General features: G+C 36.0%; 1 protein-coding gene across 1 annotated transcript in view; it reads right to left on the bottom strand.

The window, feature by feature from the left end:
• Positions 1 to 3703: 3703 nt before the first annotated feature.
• The window catches only part of LOC107688837 (type I inositol 3,4-bisphosphate 4-phosphatase-like), a 51886-nt gene continuing 33191 nt past the window's right edge, over positions 3704 to 22398 (bottom strand). The window contains exons 13-25 of the mRNA XM_016486636.1: positions 17291 to 17399; positions 16720 to 16737; positions 15227 to 15413; positions 14890 to 15105; positions 13192 to 13480; positions 12142 to 12177; positions 10349 to 10521; positions 9028 to 9151; positions 8569 to 8836; positions 8279 to 8376; positions 8063 to 8175; positions 6220 to 6374; positions 3704 to 4201 (exon numbers count right to left, since the gene is read on the bottom strand). Of these exons, the coding sequence (XP_016342122.1) occupies positions 4021 to 4201; positions 6220 to 6374; positions 8063 to 8175; positions 8279 to 8376; positions 8569 to 8836; positions 9028 to 9151; positions 10349 to 10521; positions 12142 to 12177; positions 13192 to 13480; positions 14890 to 15105; positions 15227 to 15413; positions 16720 to 16737; positions 17291 to 17399 (1967 nt within the window). The 3' untranslated portion in view covers positions 3704 to 4020. The remainder of the gene's footprint in view (positions 4202 to 6219; positions 6375 to 8062; positions 8176 to 8278; positions 8377 to 8568; positions 8837 to 9027; positions 9152 to 10348; positions 10522 to 12141; positions 12178 to 13191; positions 13481 to 14889; positions 15106 to 15226; positions 15414 to 16719; positions 16738 to 17290; positions 17400 to 22398) is intronic.

The raw sequence follows: 22398 nt of genomic DNA, 5'->3' as shown, positions 1-22398 counted from the left end.
ACTAAATATCTCCTTTTAAATTCCACTACAGAAAGAAACATACAAAGGTATGTAAATGATCACAGACTTACCATTTTTGCATTAATTGACCACTTAATATTAAAAATAAAAAATGTTATTCTAGTGAATTCTGAAATCAAAATGGTTCCTTGCCAGAGACCTTTTTAGTTTGTGACTAAAAGAGCATGATGCTCTATTCACATGCTTTAGTAAAACGAGGTAGAGCTAAAGAATTTATTTGTGATATTTGAGTAAAAGGTTATATTTCAAATACTGTTTAAAAATTTTCAAATGTTGTAAGAAGCATAAAAACAACACTGCATATGTTTGGATTCTCAGAGAATGAAAAATAAAAACAAAAGAGCTGGCTCTGAGCACATTCATTATTCAAGCAAACCTAACGAGTCCACCAAACTATTCCCTAACCCAAGATACTTATTTATTTCCCAAAACATTCAACAACATAGTCCATCAATTCAAACCTACAACTTATCTCTAAAACTATGACTGCAAAATGTATCCAAAAATGTTTGATTTTTATGGCTGCCACTAGGGCTGTGCAATATATCGAAATTATCGAAATATTGCAAATGTACATATCGCAATATGCATATCGCTACAGCTTGCAATATTTGGGGCCATGAACAAAAGACAAAGAGAAAATCACTCACTGCTCTTACCTAAATAACTTTTGTAGCTTAAATAAGAATCAGTGCATATTGAATTCAAAGAGGAAATACTAAGCAGTGTTTTATTTTTCCTTTTTATTATTCAGTTTCTAAACTCATGTTAAAATGATTACACTAATGTTAAAATGACATTTTTATGTAATGCTCAAGTAAAACACTATCGTTCACTTTCAGAAGTTGTTGTAGGGGGGCTTTCTTATTAGAATCAAAATCAGAATGAGTTTTATTCACCACTTAAGTGGGCGCAAACACAAGGAATTTGTTGTGGTTTTACAGGAACTCTTGGTACATACATATATACAAATAACCATATATATATATGGTTCACAGAACTGACTCAGCAACAGCTGAGTAAAACGGTTTCATTTGAGCATGTGGCACTTTAAGCATTATCGTATCGCATATCGAATATTGCATTATTTAATGAGTTATCGCATTTTTCTTCAATATCGCACAGCCCTAGCTGCGTCAAGAAAAGCATCTAGTACAGCATTCTATTTAGAATGCTATATATATTCGGTTGAACATTGTAACCATTCACAAACATGTATGTTGTGTGAATCAGTCATATTTTTTTGTAATAACTTGCAGATGTGTTTTAATATAAATTTGATCAATTAAATTCATAATTGAGATTGCACTATCATGGGAAATAATCAACAATTTTATAATCATGCAGCCCTACCTAAAACCAATGATCAAACTTTAAAACGATCAAAACTAAATTGAGATCTATCCTTAAATTCGATTTGTTAAAACCTACCAGTGATATTCAGCCAAACCTTAGGCAGTATCTGTCCCTGTCTAACCTATGAAACTTCAAAATCAGTCAGCAAAACCTTTCTCCAACTTATTGTATAAGACATCGTACTCAGAAAACAGCTTGAAACATTATCAAACATGATTTAAAACAAACAAGGAAAAATCTGGAAGTTATCTCTGACATTTTTAAGCAAACGAAGCAAAAATAGACTCACAGAGCCACAACATCATTATAAATGAACCCCTTCAGCATCTCAAAGGGAGATATTTTGGGACAGTCAATTTCTTTAGTGGGTCAGATGAAATGCACACTTTTCTGAATGTTATTTTTTATATATAAAGTTCTTGCAATGGGCAGCTCTTTAGAGCATGTAAGCTCAAGCAGTGCTAACTTGTAAACAGCAGATGTACTGGCCGTGGCATGTGGCCAGACAAATTTTTACAAAGCACAGAGAGGCCATTTCTAATTTGGCACAAAGGGAAGCACAATTAAACTGAGTTCTGTAAAATTCTCTCATGGTAAACTTTTACATATAAAATATATATATTTACATATAAAGAAAGGAAGAAATCTGATGATTTGCAGCCTGCATGTTATGATTAAGAAACAAAGTGATTCGTTTTGGTAAAACAACATACATTCTATTCAGCATTACTGCATAAGTGTCTTTACTTAAAGCAACATGTGGATGCTATTGTCATCTAAACGGATACATCTTAAGAGACTGTTCCAGATTTGACACAAAGATTTAACTTACACCATCTAGCATGCCATTTATGCCTCAATTTGAAAAAAGAAACTAATTTACATTAATACACTTACAATGGAAGCTGTACATGGTTGTTGTTTTTCAAAATTGTGCATTTCAATGTTAGACTTTAGTGCATTCATGTAAATAAGGTTGTTTGTTTTTACAAATTGAGAGATGAGCCGCAATGATCTTTTAAACGATTGCATGCCCCAGATGTGGTCAACGGATCTTGTGCTGAACCCGGAACATTCCTTTACACAAAATTCCTATTAAACCTATTGCCATGTACCTCCTGTCAGCTGACAGTGAAAACATCCTTTAAGACGTTAAACAAAATCTTGATGAAAATCAATTCTCAAGTGCATATTTAGATTTCCCTGACTGAAAATACAATCTTATTTGGCCAAATTTAATGGGCTCATTGGAAAGGCTGCAAACAGGTTAGTGCAGACCAATCTTGGTAAAAGAGCAACATGTGTTCTTCCAGCCAAACATGGGAAGACGTGGACACACTTAATACCCTAAAGTGCAATACTTTTTAAAGCAAGTGTGATGATAGGTGAGATTAGCTTTGGTCAGGCCTTATATTTGCATTTAGATAGAAACACATGGAAGACGCAACAAAATCGACCACAAAAATCACTGGAAAATTCCATGATACGGTTACAGAATAACAATATCTCATTATAGAGTGCAACAGTCGGGTTCCAGAAGTAAAAATCTGTTAATTTTCTCCATAGGGAAATTAATTTTTAACGATGACTTATAAACCTTTAAAGACAGAAGTACAGTGAGTTGAGATCGAATGGCATATACTTTTGTTGAAGTCATCTTTTCGCATGATTCTGTGCAGAAAATTCCACCAATCAGAGATTGGCAGCGAACAAATTGCGGCAAATGTGTTTGTGGTTAATGCCCAATGCCATAAAACACTGCAAATGATATATTTGATTTGCTATGCTGTCAAAATACTTATTGCATATTTTGCAATAAACTTGTAAAATAAGTTAATAATCAACTTTAAATTAGTAGTTTCTATTCTTCCTCAATTGTTTTTAACTTGATTGTCATTTGCAATGCTTCATGGGATTGTAGTTCTTTCCCTCACTAAAACGGTTAAGCACACAGTTTTGTACTTTTGTCTTTTGTCCAATTTCGATTACTTTTTTTCATTTTTTAAGTTCATGATGTTGTGATTCGCCTTGTAGCTGCTTGGCTTGCTACATGGCTTATAATATTTTAAACACTTTTTTGAAAATTCCTATGGGAAACAAAAAGTGTGGAAAAAAACAAACATACGGAACAAACGCCGCTGAAAAAGTGTGCGGGCACTAATGCACTCTATTATATACACATTGAATTGACCACTAGCACAAATATGCATGTGTCAAAAATAGTTTGTTATAATAACACAAATAAAACAGTTCAATATTATAAGAATAATTAGTATTGAATAAATAAATCAATGTGAAATCTTAAATATATATATGAATATCTATTTTCAATTAACCCTCTAAAATAATCAGAATATTTGTTATATGTCACAAATTATTTTACAAACTTTTCTCATCCATGATTACTTGAGCAAGAGAGAGAGAGAGAGAGAGAGAGAGAGAGAGAGGTAAGGCAGAAATGACCACCAAGACCTTTAGATTGGCTGTTAGAGAGAAGAGCTGTACAACCACAAAGAATTCAGCATTGTCTGCACACAGCTCCTCACCCAGAGGACGAAGAAACAGAAAAACAGAGAAAGGAAGTGCTGAGATAGCCAGGGTGAGGGAAAGAGAGAAAGAAAAATGGAAAAGGGGGTCTCAGGCTCAGCTGCAGCGGAGTTTGGCCAGCAGGTAGGCTATGCTGAGGAACACCCAGACGATGAGCAGGTTTGGGCTCAGGGCCAGAAGGGGCAGAGAGTAGAGCAGACTGGGGTCCAGCCTGAAGTCACGTACGGGCAATAAGCCGCTCAGGTTCTTCTGAGTTACCCCCTCCCTGGTCCCAATGCTGCAGAGAGGGGCAGGGACGAGGGAGCGGCAGCAAGGGCCAGAGAGGACAAACAGAATGGGGCGACATGCACAGGATGGTGACATGACCATTGGGGTGGTTCCAACATGAATGTAAAGAAAAACGAAACGAAAAATTAATTGCAGACACGATGAAAAGGTCCATCCGTCAGATGTGGATGCAAACAAAAAGTAAATCCGACATAAAACAGACAATGTGAATTAGGAAAAAGAAACAGAAGGGAAGGAGAGAGAATAAAGAAAGAGAAAATTAAGAGTGATGTTCTGCATCTCTGCCGTTTAAAGTAAAGAAAGTTTAAGAGATGGGTTCTCCATGTTGGACAGAAGGGGGCATATGTAGGGCTGCTGCTGCCATGCAAATCAAGCGTGCTGTGTCCTCCCAGCATGCAACAGGCCAACAGAGCCATCATAACAAACCAACTGCGAACATAAAAACAATCTTGTGTACAGTGTCTCTGCATCCATCTGTTTTGCATCCAGGTTTGTGAAGGAGAGTACATTTTTAGGTACAGATAGACTGCTGGCTTTCTTTGAGATTATTCATTTCAAGTCACTCAGCCTCATACACACAGGGGACAGCAGCACAGCACAGTGGCAGATCATGCACAGTGCATTGTGGGTAAAACTTTACCTTAACATCCAATTTATTAACCTTGGTTAATGAATTAGATATTGAACTAACAATGAAGAACATTTTTACAGCATTTATTCTTACCTTACCTACTTTAGGTAAGGTAAGAATAGGGTTATTTTTAGGTTTTTAATTTATAAATTCAATATTCTTTACTTTGTTTGAATACTTTATCAAATTTATACAAATCAAAATGTTTTATCGACTACCATTCAAAAGAATGGGGTCAGTAACACTTTTTATTGTCTTTTAAAGTCTCTTATTCCTACCAAGGCTGCATTTATGTGAACAAACATACAGTAAAACAGTAATATTGTGAAATTTTATTACAACTTTTTTAATAAATATATTTTAAAATGAAATGTATTGCTGTGATGGCAAAGTGAAAATTTCAGCATCCATTACTCCAGTCTTTAGAGTCAAATTATCCTTTAGAAATCATTCAAATATTCTGATTTGGTGATTTCTTATTATTGTCAGTGTTAAAAAGAGTTGTGCTGATTGATATTTTTGTGGAAACCATGTAACCTTTTACATCATAAATGTCTTTACTCTCACTTTAAATCAACTGAATGTGTCCTTGCTTAATAAAAGTATTAATTTCTTTCAAAAAAAGTAAATCTTACTAACCAAACGGCGGTGTACGTAGAAGTTAACATTATCTAGAAGAATATATGCTGTAAACTGTGCATTGCTAGTTTATGACACCCAATGCATTAACAAATGTAAATGAATTAAAACTTATTGTAAAGTGTTACCACTGAGTATTTACTGAGACTCTATAAAACGGCAACAAAACCTTCCTGTACTCATCTTGTCTCTTTCATCAGCTTCAACAGGACAGATAAACAGTTTTCTGTACAAATTTAACTACAATGTTTTTAGATCTATCCTTAGATTGCACAGGAGACAAGAGGAGACAATTATGTGAAAAAACTGACAATTTCATACCCTTATTTATAAGCACAGAGCATCTGGCAAGCACACAGTTAAACAAATCAGCATATTAAGTTTCAGCAGTTTCCTCACACTCTACAGGAGCAATTTATTTGTGTTTACACCTCTCGTGGAGAGAAGGGATGAAATATGGAAGTGTGGAGTGGGAAGGAACAAACACCCTAAACAAGTGAGTAAATATAAAATTAATGAACATATTAGGCCACATAAGCCACAAAGCAATAAAGACAGAAAAGTGTTACTGAAAACACCAAGAAGCCACAAGCAATGAGGGATGATGCATTGGAGGGGATCCTTCAGAGAGAAAGAGAAAGGAAGAAAAAAGAAAAAGAAAAAGAAAAAGAGAGGCACATCCCCAAAGCGTGCGATGCTTATGAATTGAAGTGCAGGCAGTTGTTCAGGAGTCTTACCTGCGCATGCAGTCGAGGGCCTGGGTGAAGACCTGCGGGGCCATGCCATGCTCGTGCTGCAGGATCAGACACTGCTCCAAAGTCACTGACATAGCAGTGCGGTCCTTGGCACTTTTACAGCTGGTAAAACGTACTCCATTTAGTCGCCGACAAATCTGAGTGAAGGGGCACAAATATTGTGTTTCAGCCTAACACATATTCACACTTATTCCAGTTCAGCATTCAAGTATCTTTTGAAATGGCACTAGAACCACTTAAAGGCCTTCAGATGCAAACTCTGTATATACAGTGGGTACGGAAAGTATTCAGACCCCCTTAAAATGTCAACAATTCTGTGTTTTTCTGTCAATATGGGGTGCTGTGTGTACATTAATGAGGAAAAAAAATTAACTTAAATGATTTTAGCAAATGGCTGCAATATAACAAAGAGTGAAAAATTTAAGGGGGTCTGAATACTTTCCGTACCCACTGTATATATAAACTTTTTGACTTCATATGCTCATGTTATTAAGGGTGCACCAATTAACCCAGTGGTTCTCAATCCTTTTGATTTGAAGGCATCTCATGATCCAACACAATATTAAATAAAATTGGCTAAGACAGGTATTTCTGTTGTAATTATGATAATACAGCTTTTCAAACTTTTTATTAGCAGAAACTGGGAGTGTTGATATATTAAATTAAAGATAAATAATTTTGTGATCCCAGAGCATCTAAGATTCTTGTTCTATTATTTAATAATAAAAATGTTATTGGGGAAGAAATAAAGAAACATGATTTCAGTTTGTATCCTAATATTTTATGATTTTAGCATTTTAATCAATTAACTTTTTAAAGATTTTTTAATTTAACAATTTAAGTCTCCTTTTGTGGGTGCCTTGGAAGTTTTGTGAGGCCCCCTCTGGTTGAATACCACTGAATTATCTTACACTTAAAATATTTCTGATGAAGAGTCTGATGAAGAGCCTGCATGCTCGAAACGTCACCTATGTGATAGCCTGTTATTACATTTTTGTATCTCTGGAGCCCAGGTGTGCTGACGTTTTTCTATTTTCATGATCAATTTTTTGTCAAGCACCCTGTTGGAGAGTTTTTCCAGGGATGTGTGTGTGCTTTTGTTTTGATTCCATGTTTACACTTAGTATATTTAGTATATGCATTCTAAATGTTAGATTTTAGCTTCAACAATAACTTGTTTTTTTTTTTAAATGTCATGTAAACTGTCTGAAATCACAATTATCAGATTACAACTGGCCTTAATGTTGTGCGCTTATGTTGAAAGACAGAGGTGACGTGCGATGTGTATTCTTAGACATTGTAGCTCGACTCCACAAAAACCCAATGTAGCTTAATTATAACTACACATGCAAAATTACTGAATGTGATCCGCCAATATACCCGAACATGCATTATGCCTACTGTATGTGCATAAGACTGCAGCAAAATACACCAATGCAAATTACATTTCGTAAAATGTTGACTTCTATTGGATTATCAGTAACGAAGATTTATTTTTTTCAGGGTTTTACATAGGCTTGCAGTTTATTTTTTTCTCTATGTATAACTATACAATAATTTAGTGACAAAGAGAACTGCTGTGATTAAAATGGATTGAAAAAGGACACCTCACAACGTAAACATTTAATATTTCTATTTTCAGAGGTGTCAGTACAAATTAGATGCACTCAAACATGGATTTTACTCTATTTCGGACATGAAAACTATGGGTGATGAAGTTTTTCTTTGTTTTTTTTTTTTTAATGAGAATAGTTTTAAATGAAAACAATGCCAAATGGGTTTGAGCAATTATTTGAATATAATTTAGTAGTAGAAGAACCGTTACCTCTGCAGCCTGCCACAAGATGTCTACATTTTTATTTTTCCTAGCATGAACATTTTGACCAAGGAACCGCAACAGCTCTGGGAGACACGTCTGACTACGAGAGCGAGGAAGACCTGAGAGAGACAGAAAATTAAAACCAGAGTGACTTGTATAATTCAAATATATTTTTGGTTATGTAGAGAGGGAAAAAAACATAAGAGAAGAGTGATAACTTACAGTCGTCAGGTAAAACCTCTTTGAACTGCTGGTAGTAAGAGCTAAGACGTGCCAGGCTCTCCACATTGATGAGCTCCTGAAGCGACGTGTCTCCAAACCTACAACACAAACATTTTGATTTTCCCTTTAGATATCTTCAATATGAACACAAGTGTATGCCAAACTGAAAAAGAGATCAGATAAATCAAACAATTATGATATACTGATATTGATAATTATAATTATGATAATGTTGTTTGTTGATGTTATGCAAGCACTCTTGTGGAGTGTTTTACATAATCAGGACTCACTTCTCGGCGAGCGTTTGCTGCTCGTTGATGCCCACGTTGAACAGCACCGGCTGTACCCGCAGCAGCATGCCATTCTGGATCTCCCTTGGCAATGCATCAAACATGCTTCCCGGGAGCGGGATGCGAACGTTGAACCCGTCTCTATTTCCGGTGATCACCGGCAGCATGTCGGGGGAAGAGGTAGAGATGGCCTGCGTCACCTTGAACGTCACATTTCGAAGATCCATTATTCCTATGCTCATGTCCTCTAACATGGCTAACTCCTCTCCTGTGAAACATACAACAAAGCAAAACCACTGTAGTCAGTGTAACATGTTTCAGAACAGAGCGCTTCACTCACATAGAAATGATGAATAAGAATTGTGCTCTAAATGAGTTTACATAACACAAGTGATTCAGTGGTCACCGTGCATCCAGGTTCAAAGTATGGGCATAGTGTGTGTGTAAGTGTGTGTTTACCATAAGTACTTAATAGGCACTCGAACTGAGCGAGCAGACCGATGGTGTAAAGCTGTCTCAGGAAACCATCGTCACGGAGACAGTTTCTCAGTTTGATGATGAAGCCACAAATTAGTGCTGTGAGCTTAAGAGAGGCAAAAAGACAGAGCAAGAAGACATTCGTCAGAAAATGACAGAAAAACAGGTGTAGAGGAACAGTTCACCCAAAAACATCATGTCATTCCAAACCCGTAAGACTTTTGTGAATCTTCGGAACACAAATGAAGCTATTTTTCATGAAACTGTGTGATTTATGTCCCTCCAATGAAAGTCCATTCATCCAAAACTTTTACGTTTTTATGAACTTTTCATAGTGTCAAAGAAATCCATATCAATCAAGCAGTTTAATCAAAGTCTTCTCAAGGGACATGATCACTTTATATGATGAAAAGGTTTAATTTATGCTTTTTTCCACATAAGCATTGATTAGTGCACATACATTGAGCACGAGGGTAAACAGAAGCTCAAACTTGCTTGCTCATGTGGTTTGTTCTTGTGCGTGAAGAAAGTGTGGTTGAGCTGCCGTTTATCATATTTGATGTGCTCTATGATGTGCTTAATGTTTTTAGATGTAAATAAAAATCTGTTAATCATATAAAACAATTGTTTCTCTTCAGAAGACTTGAATTGAACTGCTCGATTCATATCAATTTATTTGAGTCTTTTTGAATTGTCTTTCGTTTCAGTGGCAGACATCTGTCAAGTTTTATTAAAAATATCTTCATTTGTGACCCTGGACCACAAAACCAGTCTTAAGTAGCATGGGTATATTTGTAGCAATAGCAAAAAATACATTGTAGGGGTCAAAATGATCGATTTTTCTTTTATGCCAAAAAACATTAGGATATTAAGTCAAGATCATGTTCCATGAAAATGTCCTACTGTGAATATATCAAAACTTAATTTTTTATTAGTAATAAGCCTAGCTAAGGACTTCATTTGGACAACTCTAAAGGCGATTTTCTCAATATTTTAAATTTTTTGCACCCTCAGATTCCAGATTCTCAAACAGTTGTATCTTGGCCAAATATTGTACTATCCTAACAAACCATACATCAATGGAAAGCTTATGTATTCTGCTTTCAGCTGATGTATAAATCTCAATTTCAAAAAATTGACCCTTATTTTTTTTTGTGGTTTTGTGGTGTAGGGTCACATTTGTGTTTTGAAAATGAACCAGTCTTCTAATCTTGGAAAGACATGAGGTTGAGTAAATGATTTTTAAGGGTGAACTATTCCTTTAAGGTTATGTATGTGTTCACTAATGTGTTTGAGAACTAACTGTCTGGCAGAAGACCACGTCTCGGCGGTACTGCAGGTTGAGGTCCATTGCGATGGTGGGTGCGCTGTCTTGCATGAGCAAGAAAACCATTGACTTCTTGGCTTTGTCGCTCATCATGGCCACACACTCTGTTAGGGTCGTCAAGAGGGGATACAGAGCCTCGCTCCACTCACCTGACACACACAAAGAATCTGCTGCTAATATCTTTATTAAACATCACATATTTACATGTTTCTTTAAATTCTCATGTTTCACTTTAAAGACCCCACTAAATCAAAATGTAAGGTTTGTTGCTTTTAGTCTGTTTATTAGCGCAAAGATTAAAATTTTGTCATAATTTATTCACCCTCACGTCGCATTATTAGACTTCCATTTATCTTTGCAGCACAAATGCAGATATTTTTAAATGAAATCTGAAAGATTTCTGTCCATTCATTGAAAATCCATTCTACTAAACTTCATTAAAGTTAATTAAAGACACTGTAAAAGTAATCCATACGAATAGTTTGTTCAACAAATAAATAGTCAACTAAAGCTTGTGCATGCGTGGTGTGCGAGAACCAACGAAGTCGCGCGAGCACAAGTTTGAAGAATCAATGAGGTTTGAGCTTCCGTTGACCATATTTGATGTGGTCTCTATGTACGTGCGTTAATCAATGTTTACATGTGAATAAAAGCCTAAATTGAAGTGGTTGTGTCTCTTCAGAAGACTGAAATAGCTTGATTCATATGGATATGGATTCATACATTTATGTTTTTTATGAACTTTTTGATTTGTTAAAGTTTTGGCAGACTTTCAGATTTAATTTCAATTATCTTCATTTATGTTTTGAACATGAATGAAAGTCTCATGGGATTGGAACAACATAAGGGTGAGTAACTGATGGCTATATTTTGATGTTTGTGTGAACTAACCCTTTAAGGTAATCTCTATACTAGGTTAATAGTAAACACTGACAAAAAATGATTTTAGGAGATATATGCCCATAAAGTTTACAATCCATCTTTTTTCAGGAATACAGATTTAAAAAGGTGATGAGATTTTTTTTTCCCAATTACATTTCTAGAACTGGAAAGTTTGTTTACCCCAGAAATTATAAATACCACTACAATAATATGCTTCCCGTAAGAGTGTACTAGTAGTAGTATATTTTTATTTAATGCCAATTGTAAAAAAAAAAAAATTCAAAAATACAAGTATAACAAATACAATAAAAACCAGCAAACAAAAGCAAGTTATATTACACAAGATTCCCGTAAGAGTGAATTACATTTTTAGTATACTATATGCCAGGGCCGTCCTTAGCTGACGCGGGGCCCGGTGCGAGGTAGGGAGCGGGGCCCCCTCGGTCCGTTTGCGATCGCGTTCCGGGGTGGGTGGGGGTGTTCTCCCTCGGTTCATTCGCCGCGGGGCCCCCTCAAGCGCGGGGCCCGATGCGACCGCACCAGCTGCACCCCCCCTAAGGACGGCCCTGCTATATGTATACTTTTGAGTATATATTTTAAGCATTTTTAAATGCTGCTGGCCATTTAAAAAAAGGACAAATTTTTTGATATGTTGTGCCGCGACTTCCTGTTTAAATAAAATATTTTAACACATCAGGGGTACACAAGCCAATTCACAGGGACTTTAAAAGTAAACGTGGGTGGACAGAGTTCAGAAAACAGTAGCAATGACAAGTTTACAAGAAACACCATTAACAAGGAAGAACAACAACAACAACAGATGTGACATAAAAGTAAACACAAATTCAGCAAAAGCGCATAAGCTTAAGGGGCGAAGGAGCTCCTACCTGGGTAACTCTCCTCTCCACTGCTGCTGCTGCCATCTAGAGGATGGAGGTGCAACATGCAACAGTTAACTTAGCGAGTGCAACTAGCATAGCGCACGCAGCTCACATAGACATTGAATACAACGTAAGACAGCAGCAACTTTACAACATAGATTTAACAACTACTGTTTTTCCACTAAAATGCAAAGTGGAATGCTGGATAGGTTTGCCTAGATACAATATGTAAGTAATATTCACAGCTGCCTGGCAAGCTAATGATTTCATAGTCATTATATAATGGAAAAGGCTACTGTAAAATCACAGCATGCTAGCACTGCCAAGTGACTAACTGGCACAGACAGCCAGCACCAGACAGACAGCCTGTGAGCCTGTTAGCCAGCCAGCCAATCAAACGAGAGCATCCGGTCACATGTTCACAGTAGGCAAATATGCTGGGTCAAACAACAGAATGTTCCAGAAACATGTTCCAGAGACATGGCACATCAACAGAGAGTCACACAGAGTCAACACACATTCATTAACATAAACTGTGGAATTCACTTGGATGTCAGTTTTTCCATACATTCATATTGCTTTGTTTTGGCAAAAAGTAAACAAATATACACATACTACTCGACTCAAATCAGACAACATACACAATTATGCATAACAGATACCTAGGTAAAAAATACAGATGATGAGGTGGATTAGAAACAATGGGAGAAGAATTTCAAGCCACAACCAGTCAAGTAAAAGTAATATAAATGCTAGTTGCTATGGCAGCATGCAAACCTGTTTGAAGATGAACAGGTGACAGGGTTTGTGAAAAACAGAGACTGAAAGTGTAATAACTATTAAAGCAAGAAGAGATGAGTATGTACATGTGTTAGTGTCTGTACCACTATAGAAACACAATGGACAAGCAGCAGGGAATGTGAAGCAGAGTGCAGAAGGCAGAAAAATGTAACATTTGGAATTGATGAGACTCTGCCAACTAGGCCCGATGGCTGTTCTTAAAAATATAACAGAGAGAGAGAGAGAGGTGTGAACAAGACAGTGAAAGGCACCTACAGGCATGTGTTTCTGCATTAACAGGGCATGCAGGGTTCAGATCGGGTGGTGAAGATGGTGAAGGTGACTGTTGTTGCGGTTCAGGGACAGAGGAAGGCTCCTCCATGCAGACAGGGTTGATCCAGAAGGCTTTTGTTTTCCCATTACCTTTCTTACTGGTGCCACTTTGCTGGTCAGTCTGGAACATGTCCTCACTGCTGCTGCTGTGCAAACGGTCCCTCTGCAGCAGTTTGTCCACTCGCTGGATGATACACTCCAGACTTTTGTCAACATTCCCCCACACCTTTTCCTGTGACAAAGAAACTGTTTGTACAAAGTGCAAATTTTGGGCACAAACATATGCATGAAAACATTTTTAAACAAAATGATGCACTCATTCAGAGATTTCTGTCCCCCAAAATTTTAACACTTCAAAAAATTAATAACACCTTAAAAGTAATCCATCTGAATCGAGTGGTTTAATCCAAGTCTTCTGAAGAGACACAATCACTTTATATGATTTAATTTAGGCTTTTATTTACATTGTTAAAAGTGAAAGCATGCATTTTTATAATAATAATAATAATAATAATGTTTATTGTTTTAGGAAAAATGGTTAATTTAGGGATTTTTGGGGAGTATTTTCTTTATCAGCATTTCAATTTTCTTCATCTGGGTTTCAATAAAACCAGTATTGAGCAAACCTGATCAAGTGAAACCTGAATTCAAACTAAAACCTTATCAAGTTGATAAACTGATCAAATGTGACAGTTCTGTGACAGAACTTTTACATTGTCACGGAAAAATGTTTTTTTTTTAAATAATATTATTTGGAATGATTTATTCATTAAAGAATCCTGAAAAAAATGTAACATGATATCCACAAAATATTTAGCAGTACAACGGTTTTCAACATTGATAATTATAAGAAATGTTTACTAATCAGCATATTAGTAAGATTTCTGAAGGATCATGTGACACTGAAGACTGGAGTAATGACTGCTGCTGGAGTAAATTCAGCTTTGCCATCACAGTAATTAATTACACTTTAATATACTTAAATAGAAAATAGTTATTTACAACAGAAATAATATTTCACAATATGACTTTTTACTGTATGATCAAGCAAATAAATGCTTAAGAGACTTCTTTCAAAAACTTTGACTTCACACTTTTGAATGGTAGTTTATGTCAAGATTAACAACAGATCAGATTACAAAATATTTTAATTCATATATCCAAACTGCTGTCTGAGAATGTAAAATGTGTAAAAAGTGTAAATATTGTCAGTAAATATTTTACACTTTATTTAAAGGATATTTTATAGTTTACTTCAAATGGTTATGTTACAATTAGTGCTGGGCAACGATTAATCGTCCAAAATAAAAGTTTCTGTTTATTTAATATATGTGTGTGTACTGTGTATATTTATTATGTATATATAAAGATACACACACCCAAGTATATATTTTGAAAATATTTAAATGTATATATTTATATTATATGTAAACATACTGAATATATAAGCATAACATATTTTTCTTAAATATACACATGCATGTGTGTGTATTTATATACACATAATAAATATACACAGTACACACACATACATTATGTACACAAAAACTTTTATTTGGGATGTGATTAATCGCGATTAATCGTTGCCCCAGCACTAGTTATAATACATTTGTTGTTAACAGGCCTCTAAATCCTTCTTACCCACTCTTCCTCATGCCAATCAACATGGAGGGACGAACGACTGTTTCTGCCACTCCATTTGGCCAGTAGTGTGTCCTGATCATTCCTCAGCACCACCTGCTCTGAGTCAGCAGAGGGCGAGTTTTTAGAGGCGATGTACTCGGGTCTAGCTGCGTTCAGGGCCTGCACTGCAGACGCCAGCAGTTTACAGTCACACACCATCACCAGCTGCCGTGTCTGAAAGTGAGAGAGAAAAAGGGGTTATAATGCCAAATTCAGACCACACTGGGTCCAAGTTAGAAAAATTAAATTTGTTAATTTGTATGATCAAATGGATATAAAGTACTCTGACACCCACCTTATCCGCTAGGATGGCGAGGGTTCTCTCCATGCTGTTAGCGGAGCGTTCTTTAGCGGCACGAGACAGGCGCTCAGCGTAGTAGCTGACCTGAGTCTTGAGCGTGTTGATATGGGAGATGATCTCTTTGGCACGGATAATATCCTGAGGGATGTAGACTATGGACTGGGAGCTGGACAGAGCACTGCTGCTAGACCAGAGAGAGCTTGGTTACTTAAAAACACCATACAAGCAATAAACGCACATGCACTTTACTACATTAGTACACAACAACAGACAGATAATGATTGTGCATTTCATTCAGACAGTGATGCTCCAGAGACTTTGACAAGCACCAAACACTTCAGGTCCTCAAACTTGATTTTTCAGAGCAAAGAGAACAAGGTGCTCAGGGATGAACAAACGGGGTTATTTGTGCTGCAGGAGAATTATGCCATCAGTCCTTTAAATGGCAGATCTGTTTCACTAAGTGCTTCAATACAATACAAAGGTGCAGTGAAGTGTGCTTGTACATCTTCGATGAACAGACAGTATAATTTCAGGAAACACATATGGCTGAGTGAACCTGTAAAGAACCAGGTCATATTTCACCTCTGTTTTAAATGTGATATGCAAGACACTGCATTTTGCATAAAGAAAAATATGTCTATTTTTAGGGTCCATTAATTTTAGTCCTATTTTTTTCAACTGAGATAGTCACTACAAAAAAAACTTGTCAAAAATAACTGTAATGATAACTCATTTTAATTATTGATTATTATTAACTGACTGCTAGAGATTATTTAAAAATTAAAAACTAGTTTATATATTATTTAAATTGTAAAATAAAGTGTTGCTAATTAAATAAAAAGGTACTGAATTTAATTTATGCTGAGACTGAGGTTTTTCAAAATTTAATTAGTGAGAAACTTTTTCTTCAATTTTTATGAAAAATGTGTCACAATGCAATTATCAAATGACCCTAAAATATGTGCACAATTGTCTTTATGCATATTAATATATACTCTTTTGTTTTAGGGACTTCATACTGTACAACCCAGACATTTATACATGAGATTCCCCCAAGTTATTGCAGTACAACAGCATAAATGACTAAAAAAAGATTAAACAAGAAGCACAGATATATATGTGTGTGCTCAGCAAAAGACAATTATATGACTTTTTATTCAAACACACAGACTCCTATTACTCTTTTGTAGCGACTACAGAAAAGGGATGATGGAATCACAGAATAATGAATATCGTTCTGTTTCAAAACGTAGTGAGGCAGTGTAGGCATCATATGCGCTCATCCGGCGCAAAGCCTGTTTCACAACATAGGCAATCTAATTATGCTGCCTCCAAATTTTAAGACAACATTAAAGGCAACCCCAAAATGCATTAGATGAGCTCTGGTTATAATGCTGCAGCTCACTAGGTTTTAAATCAGAGATGTCATGCAATAAATGGCACAAAAAACAAACAAACAAAAAAATAAGTTCAAACTAACTCACCATTCCTCCTCATAAATGCTGATTAGAAAGCAAAAATGCAATTAAAACGTATGAAAAATAAACTAAGAGTGTATCTTAAAAGGGAAACTGCTACTGATGTAACACTAGCAAACCAACACATAACCAAAAGCAGCCCAGAAGGTGACAAACACTAAGAGCAATGATTTTGAAAGTAGAGTACAGTTAGTACAGTAAAAAGTACAGTACAGTTATAAATACAATAGTTAGCTAGCAAAAACTCTAGTGCGATTTTAAATGTTTATAAAGGTTTTTTTTTTTTTTTAATAGTCTTCTCCTTAATGAATGAACTCACACACACATTTATTTCCTGTTAATATATTACAGCAAAAAGGAAACAGATAAAGTTTACTTAAGTGAAACTACCAGACAGCCATTTAACAAAACAGATATAAACTGCCATCTGTGACTTGGGACATTACCACAAATTTAATCCACATGATAGCTCTTCCTTCACATGCAACACATGCACGTACATGTGAACACATACGTACAGTACACTTTAAGTTAATATCTTGCATATTTTCAAAGTTAGATTCAAAACGTGACTTACACTTTTTTTGCCTCCTCAAATTTCTGTAATAGTTTCCGCAAACCACCAGTTTTGAAGCCCTGGCAGTGAGCTGCAGGGGCCCCGATCGTAACCACATCATAGGTGTGATCTAGATACACAAACACACACATCCATGTCACAAAATGAACAACTTAGTTCTTAATATGTAATTATTGTCAGTATTTGAAAATAATTGAATAATAGTGACCCTGCACATTGACATGAAGATCAGTAGTGTAACACACATGTATCTCACACTACTCTGGACATCCATTTCTGCCTCAGAGTTAAAAATTATAAGTGAGTTTACAATAAGAAATAATGTCGCAGATATAAAGTTGTGAGAAATAAAGCCACATTACAAGATATAAAGTCACAACTGGGAGATAAAGTTGTACTACAAGATACACATTTGGAATAACAAGGAATAAAGTTGCATTCTGATATATGTTGCAATTACAGGGGAAAAAAAAGTAATGAGAAGTCACATTGTGAGTAATGAGGTCACACTGCAATATATAAAGTCATAATTGGGAGGCATAAAGTCGTGGTACGAGATACACATTTGCATATATGCAAAATAGTTGCATTGTGAAATACAAAGTAAAGTTACATTACGAGATAAAAAGTCACAAATACATTAAAAAAAAAAATCACAAGACGTTGAATTGTAAGCTATTAAGTCACAAGTGTGAGATACAGTCGTACTGCAAGATAAAAAGTCACAATTATGTGAAAAAGTCATGAGAAACTGCACTGTAATACTGTATCTACAAAGTTCTGAAAGAACCAATCACTGATTGGTAAAGTCATTGTGTCACTGCAGCGGCCGTTTGAAGCGCCAGTTCCCATAGAAACCTGAGGCTAGACCAGCCAATGCGCAATTGGGCATGCACAGTCATAGGCGCATTATAACTGCACATGCACATTGGCTAGTCTAGCCTGAAAAATAATTTTTTTAAACGCTATTTGAGCATAAAAAACAACATTCCTGGGGCAGTTCATTTCAGATTTTGTTGCTGATTTGAAATATGTAATTTATTTGCGAGTTCAGCAAGCAGTTTTTGAGATTTCAGCATTCATTTAGATGGTCTTGTATGAGCTGCAGGCGTTGCAAATATGGCCGCAGAGTAAGGTTGTGACGGTGAGGAAATTTTCCCACTGGTTAATCGACGTGTGACAACACTGATAATACACGCATCACCGCGGGGGCAGGGGCATTCCCTCTTTTCCTTCACTTTTAAATAGCTTGTAAAAGCGGCGTGCGCATTTTACTTTCACTTTCAAATAGCGGCAATTCGGTGTAAAGCAATTGTTCGTTTTTAGTTTGTTTGAAATGTCCCTCTGTTCCTCGCTTTTAAATAGCTTAAAAGCACCGTGCGCATTTTATTACACAATTAGCGGCAATTCGGCGTTAATTGCTTGAATGCAACAACACAATACAACGTCAAACTCACTTTAGCCTATATATAAAACATAGAACTTTCATTAACAAAACGAATAAAAATACACCATGCTATAGGGCAGGCTATGCCTAATATAAAATAACAAATAACTTACATAAATTTTAAATAGGTATACAAAACTGGAAAAGAGTAAACATGTATAATATATAACCAAATAAATAAGAAACGTAGAACGTTTATTAGCAAAATGAATAAGAAAGCTTGGAGGCATGGCATACACCTTGATGTCAAATAAAATAAATAAATTACACAAAGTTTAAATAAAGTAAATATCAGCAAACACTGTGGAACCAATTAAATAAGAAACGAATGTTTAAAAAAACTTCCAAAATCACCATAGATAAACAGCAAAAGTCAACAGGCTTTTCAAAATCCAAAATACTGCCAAACATGCGCTTTTGCATTTCGTTTCGAAACTAAATCATCCGTCATCGTCTTCTCTGTCTCACCCCACTCTTCTTGTCAGTCAACTCGACTCACTCTCCTCACTGGATAAATGAAATCTGATCTGTGATGCGACTGTCGTTCGGCATGCTGCATTGAGCATCCGCGTTCAGTTTTAAATTGTAGTGTCTGTTCTTTTACTGAACTAAATGATTTTTATTACTATAAAAAAACTAAATGACGGTGGGGGTCGGTGCCACGGTGGGCAAGTGACATAACCGGTGTTGCGGCTTAACAACGGTATCACCGTCAGCACCATCTATCGCGGCAAGCCTACCGCAGAGTGAAAGACTTTCCTTGAAAGGGACTTTGTCAACATTCAAATACTTGGCTAGTGCTTGCTGTAGCAGTTTCAACTCGTTTCAGAAACCCTCCACCTTCCCCAGCTCCACCTGTATAGATCTGCTACAGGGAAATGCCATGTATGTTATATATGGGGATTGTTTCATATATGTTATATGTGCAGCAGCAGAAATGTCTCTCATGTAGCACTATAGTTTGAGAAGTGTAATTGCAAGACTGGAGGGGTCAAAACTAAAAGAACATCAGTGATCGTCTGAGTGTGTGTTTGTGCTGAGTGCATGAAAACTTCTGTATGAGCGACTATTTACATGTGCTAAGTGCTCTGAATAACACCTCCTACTGCCTGCTGGGATTGAATCAGTAAAGAGCACATACACCAAAGTGCCCAACAAGAATATAGAGCAGTGACAAAACCCTTTCAAACAGAGGGAAATAATGAAAAGGGGAAGAGGATGACTAATGAAATAATAACACAGAATGAATTAAATATATCTAACCGCAGCCAGACTCATCCTGAGCCCTCATTCTCTGCACATGAAGATTGGTAGGCATAAATTCCAATTTCCTCTCTGCTTTCAGATTACTGGCTTTAAATGATGGACCTGTAAGACAGAGAGATAGAGAGAGAAAGAAATCTCTTGACACCCCTTTATCATTCAAACAGGGTAGACATGTCTACTATTCTTAGACTTTCAGGTCACTGGAGAATCTTTCAAAGAATTCTGGGTCATCTGAAAGAGTTTTCTACCAGTTTAACCCTATAAAGTCAACTCTTATTATCATATTTGACATGCAAATAAAAATAAAAAACCCTCTAAATTATCAACGTTTAAAACTTTGCTGAAAAACGTGTTGTATCTAATGCATGCCTTCTGTTGTCTAATTAATAATTTATACATTTTAGGAAGTTAAAAGAATCATCAAAATGTCTAGCCTTCATGTCATGGTACACAAGTCTTTTTGCTGTGAACAAGTCTGCTTTTTTACTTTTATCAAGTAAACGTAATAATAACTAGTTTGTAATATTTCAAAATGAACACTTGACTGAAGCAACTTTGACTGAAGCAACTTGTTTATCCCAAAAATGCATGTAACAAATATGATACATCAGGCTGTTTCAATGTATTGCATTGCATTATATGTTTTGCCCCCACAATGAATACTACAGAGCTCATTAAAAACCGAACATTTATTATCTTACTAAAACATTTAATTGGGACAAATAGTGAGAATTATATTTATATGCATTTGATATAAGTAATTTGCTACACTGATAGTATAGTACATTGATCTACAAGCTATCAGAATTTCTTATTTTTTGGCCATATTAATATCAGCAACTGCACCAAATTGCAACTTTTTGCTCAGTTTTTTTGCCTCATGTAAGTGATTTCAATATAAATGCATGCATGTAAATATAATGACTTCATGCATTTTAGCTGGCATGGCCTTCATGAATTCCACAAGCGTAAGTCCTGATGACCAATTTCATGTTATGATTTAAGAATTATTTGATTAGTGACCTAGAAATAACGAAGAAACTTTTCTTCATTTTCTGTCATTTTTTAAATGTTCAAATGCTATCTTATTTCCAAATTTTAAATTATATTTTGAATCCAACACTATCAGTGTTACCTCACATCTTTGGATCCTACTCTATGATCATGTGTTCTTTTTGCACATCTTACACAAGTACAAGAAAGCTTGGAGGCATGGCATACACCTTGATGTCAAATAAAATAAATAAATTACACAAAGTTTAAATAAAGTAAATATCAGCAAACACTGTGGAACCAATTAAATAAGAAACGAATGTTTAAAAAAACTTCCAAAATCACCATAGATAAACAGCAAAAGTCAACAGGCTTTTCAAAATCCAAAATACTGCCAAACATGCGCTTTTGCATTTCGTTTCGAAACTAAATCATCCGTCATCGTCTTCTCTGTCTCACCCCACTCTTCTTGTCAGTCAACTCGACTCACTCTCCTCACTGGAGAAATGAAATCTGATCTGTGATGTAACTGTCGTCCAACTGCATTGAGCAGCCGCGTTCAGTTTGAACTAAAAGATTTTTATTACTATAAAAAATAAAAACGACGGTGGAGGTCGGTGACGCGGTGGGCAAGTGACGTAACCGGTGTTGCAGCTTAACAACGGTATCACCATCAGCACCGTCTATCGCGGCAAGCCTAATGTGTACCCAGCATACTGGTGGATGACATGCTGTTTAGGAGGAATTTCAAGTTTTTCAATATCGTTCTGTAAAAATGAGAATCGATTAATATCGAGATATCGATATTTTTTACCCAGCCCTAATAATTATATTTTAATTTTGTGATATGCCGTTTTAACAGTGTGTGTTTTAATTGTTTGGTTTTGGTGTAATTCATGTGTCATTACTATGAGACAACCTAAATTTCCCTCTGAGAAACTATTCATCTGTCTGTTCGTCCATTAGGGTTGTGACGGTGAGGAAATTTTCCCACCGGTTAATCGACGTGTGACAACACCGGTAATACCGGTATCACCGTGGGGACGGGGCGGGGGCGTTCCCTCTTTTCCTTCACTTTTAAATAGCTTGTAAAAGCGGCGTGCGCATTTTACTTTCACTTTCAAATAGCGGCAATTCGGTGTAAAGCAATTGTTCGTTTTTAGTTTGTTTGAAATGTCCCTCTGTTCCTCGCTTTTAAATAGCTTAAAAGCACCGTGCGCATTTTATTACACAATTAGCGGCAATTCGGCGTTAATTGCTTGAATGCAACAACACAATACAACGTCAAACTCACTTTAGCCTATATATAAAACATAGAACTTTCATTAACAAAACGAATAAAAATACACCATGCTATAGGGCAGGCTATGCCTAATATAAAATAACAAATAACTTACATAAA

This window comes from Sinocyclocheilus anshuiensis, unplaced genomic scaffold (assembly GCF_001515605.1).
Source record: "Sinocyclocheilus anshuiensis isolate Anshui unplaced genomic scaffold, SAMN03320099.WGS_v1.1 scaffold101, whole genome shotgun sequence".
NCBI classification, from domain to species: domain Eukaryota; kingdom Metazoa; phylum Chordata; class Actinopteri; order Cypriniformes; family Cyprinidae; genus Sinocyclocheilus; species Sinocyclocheilus anshuiensis.
The sequence above is the reverse complement of the archived record's forward strand: the minus strand, read 5'-3'. Positions and strand labels throughout refer to the sequence as shown.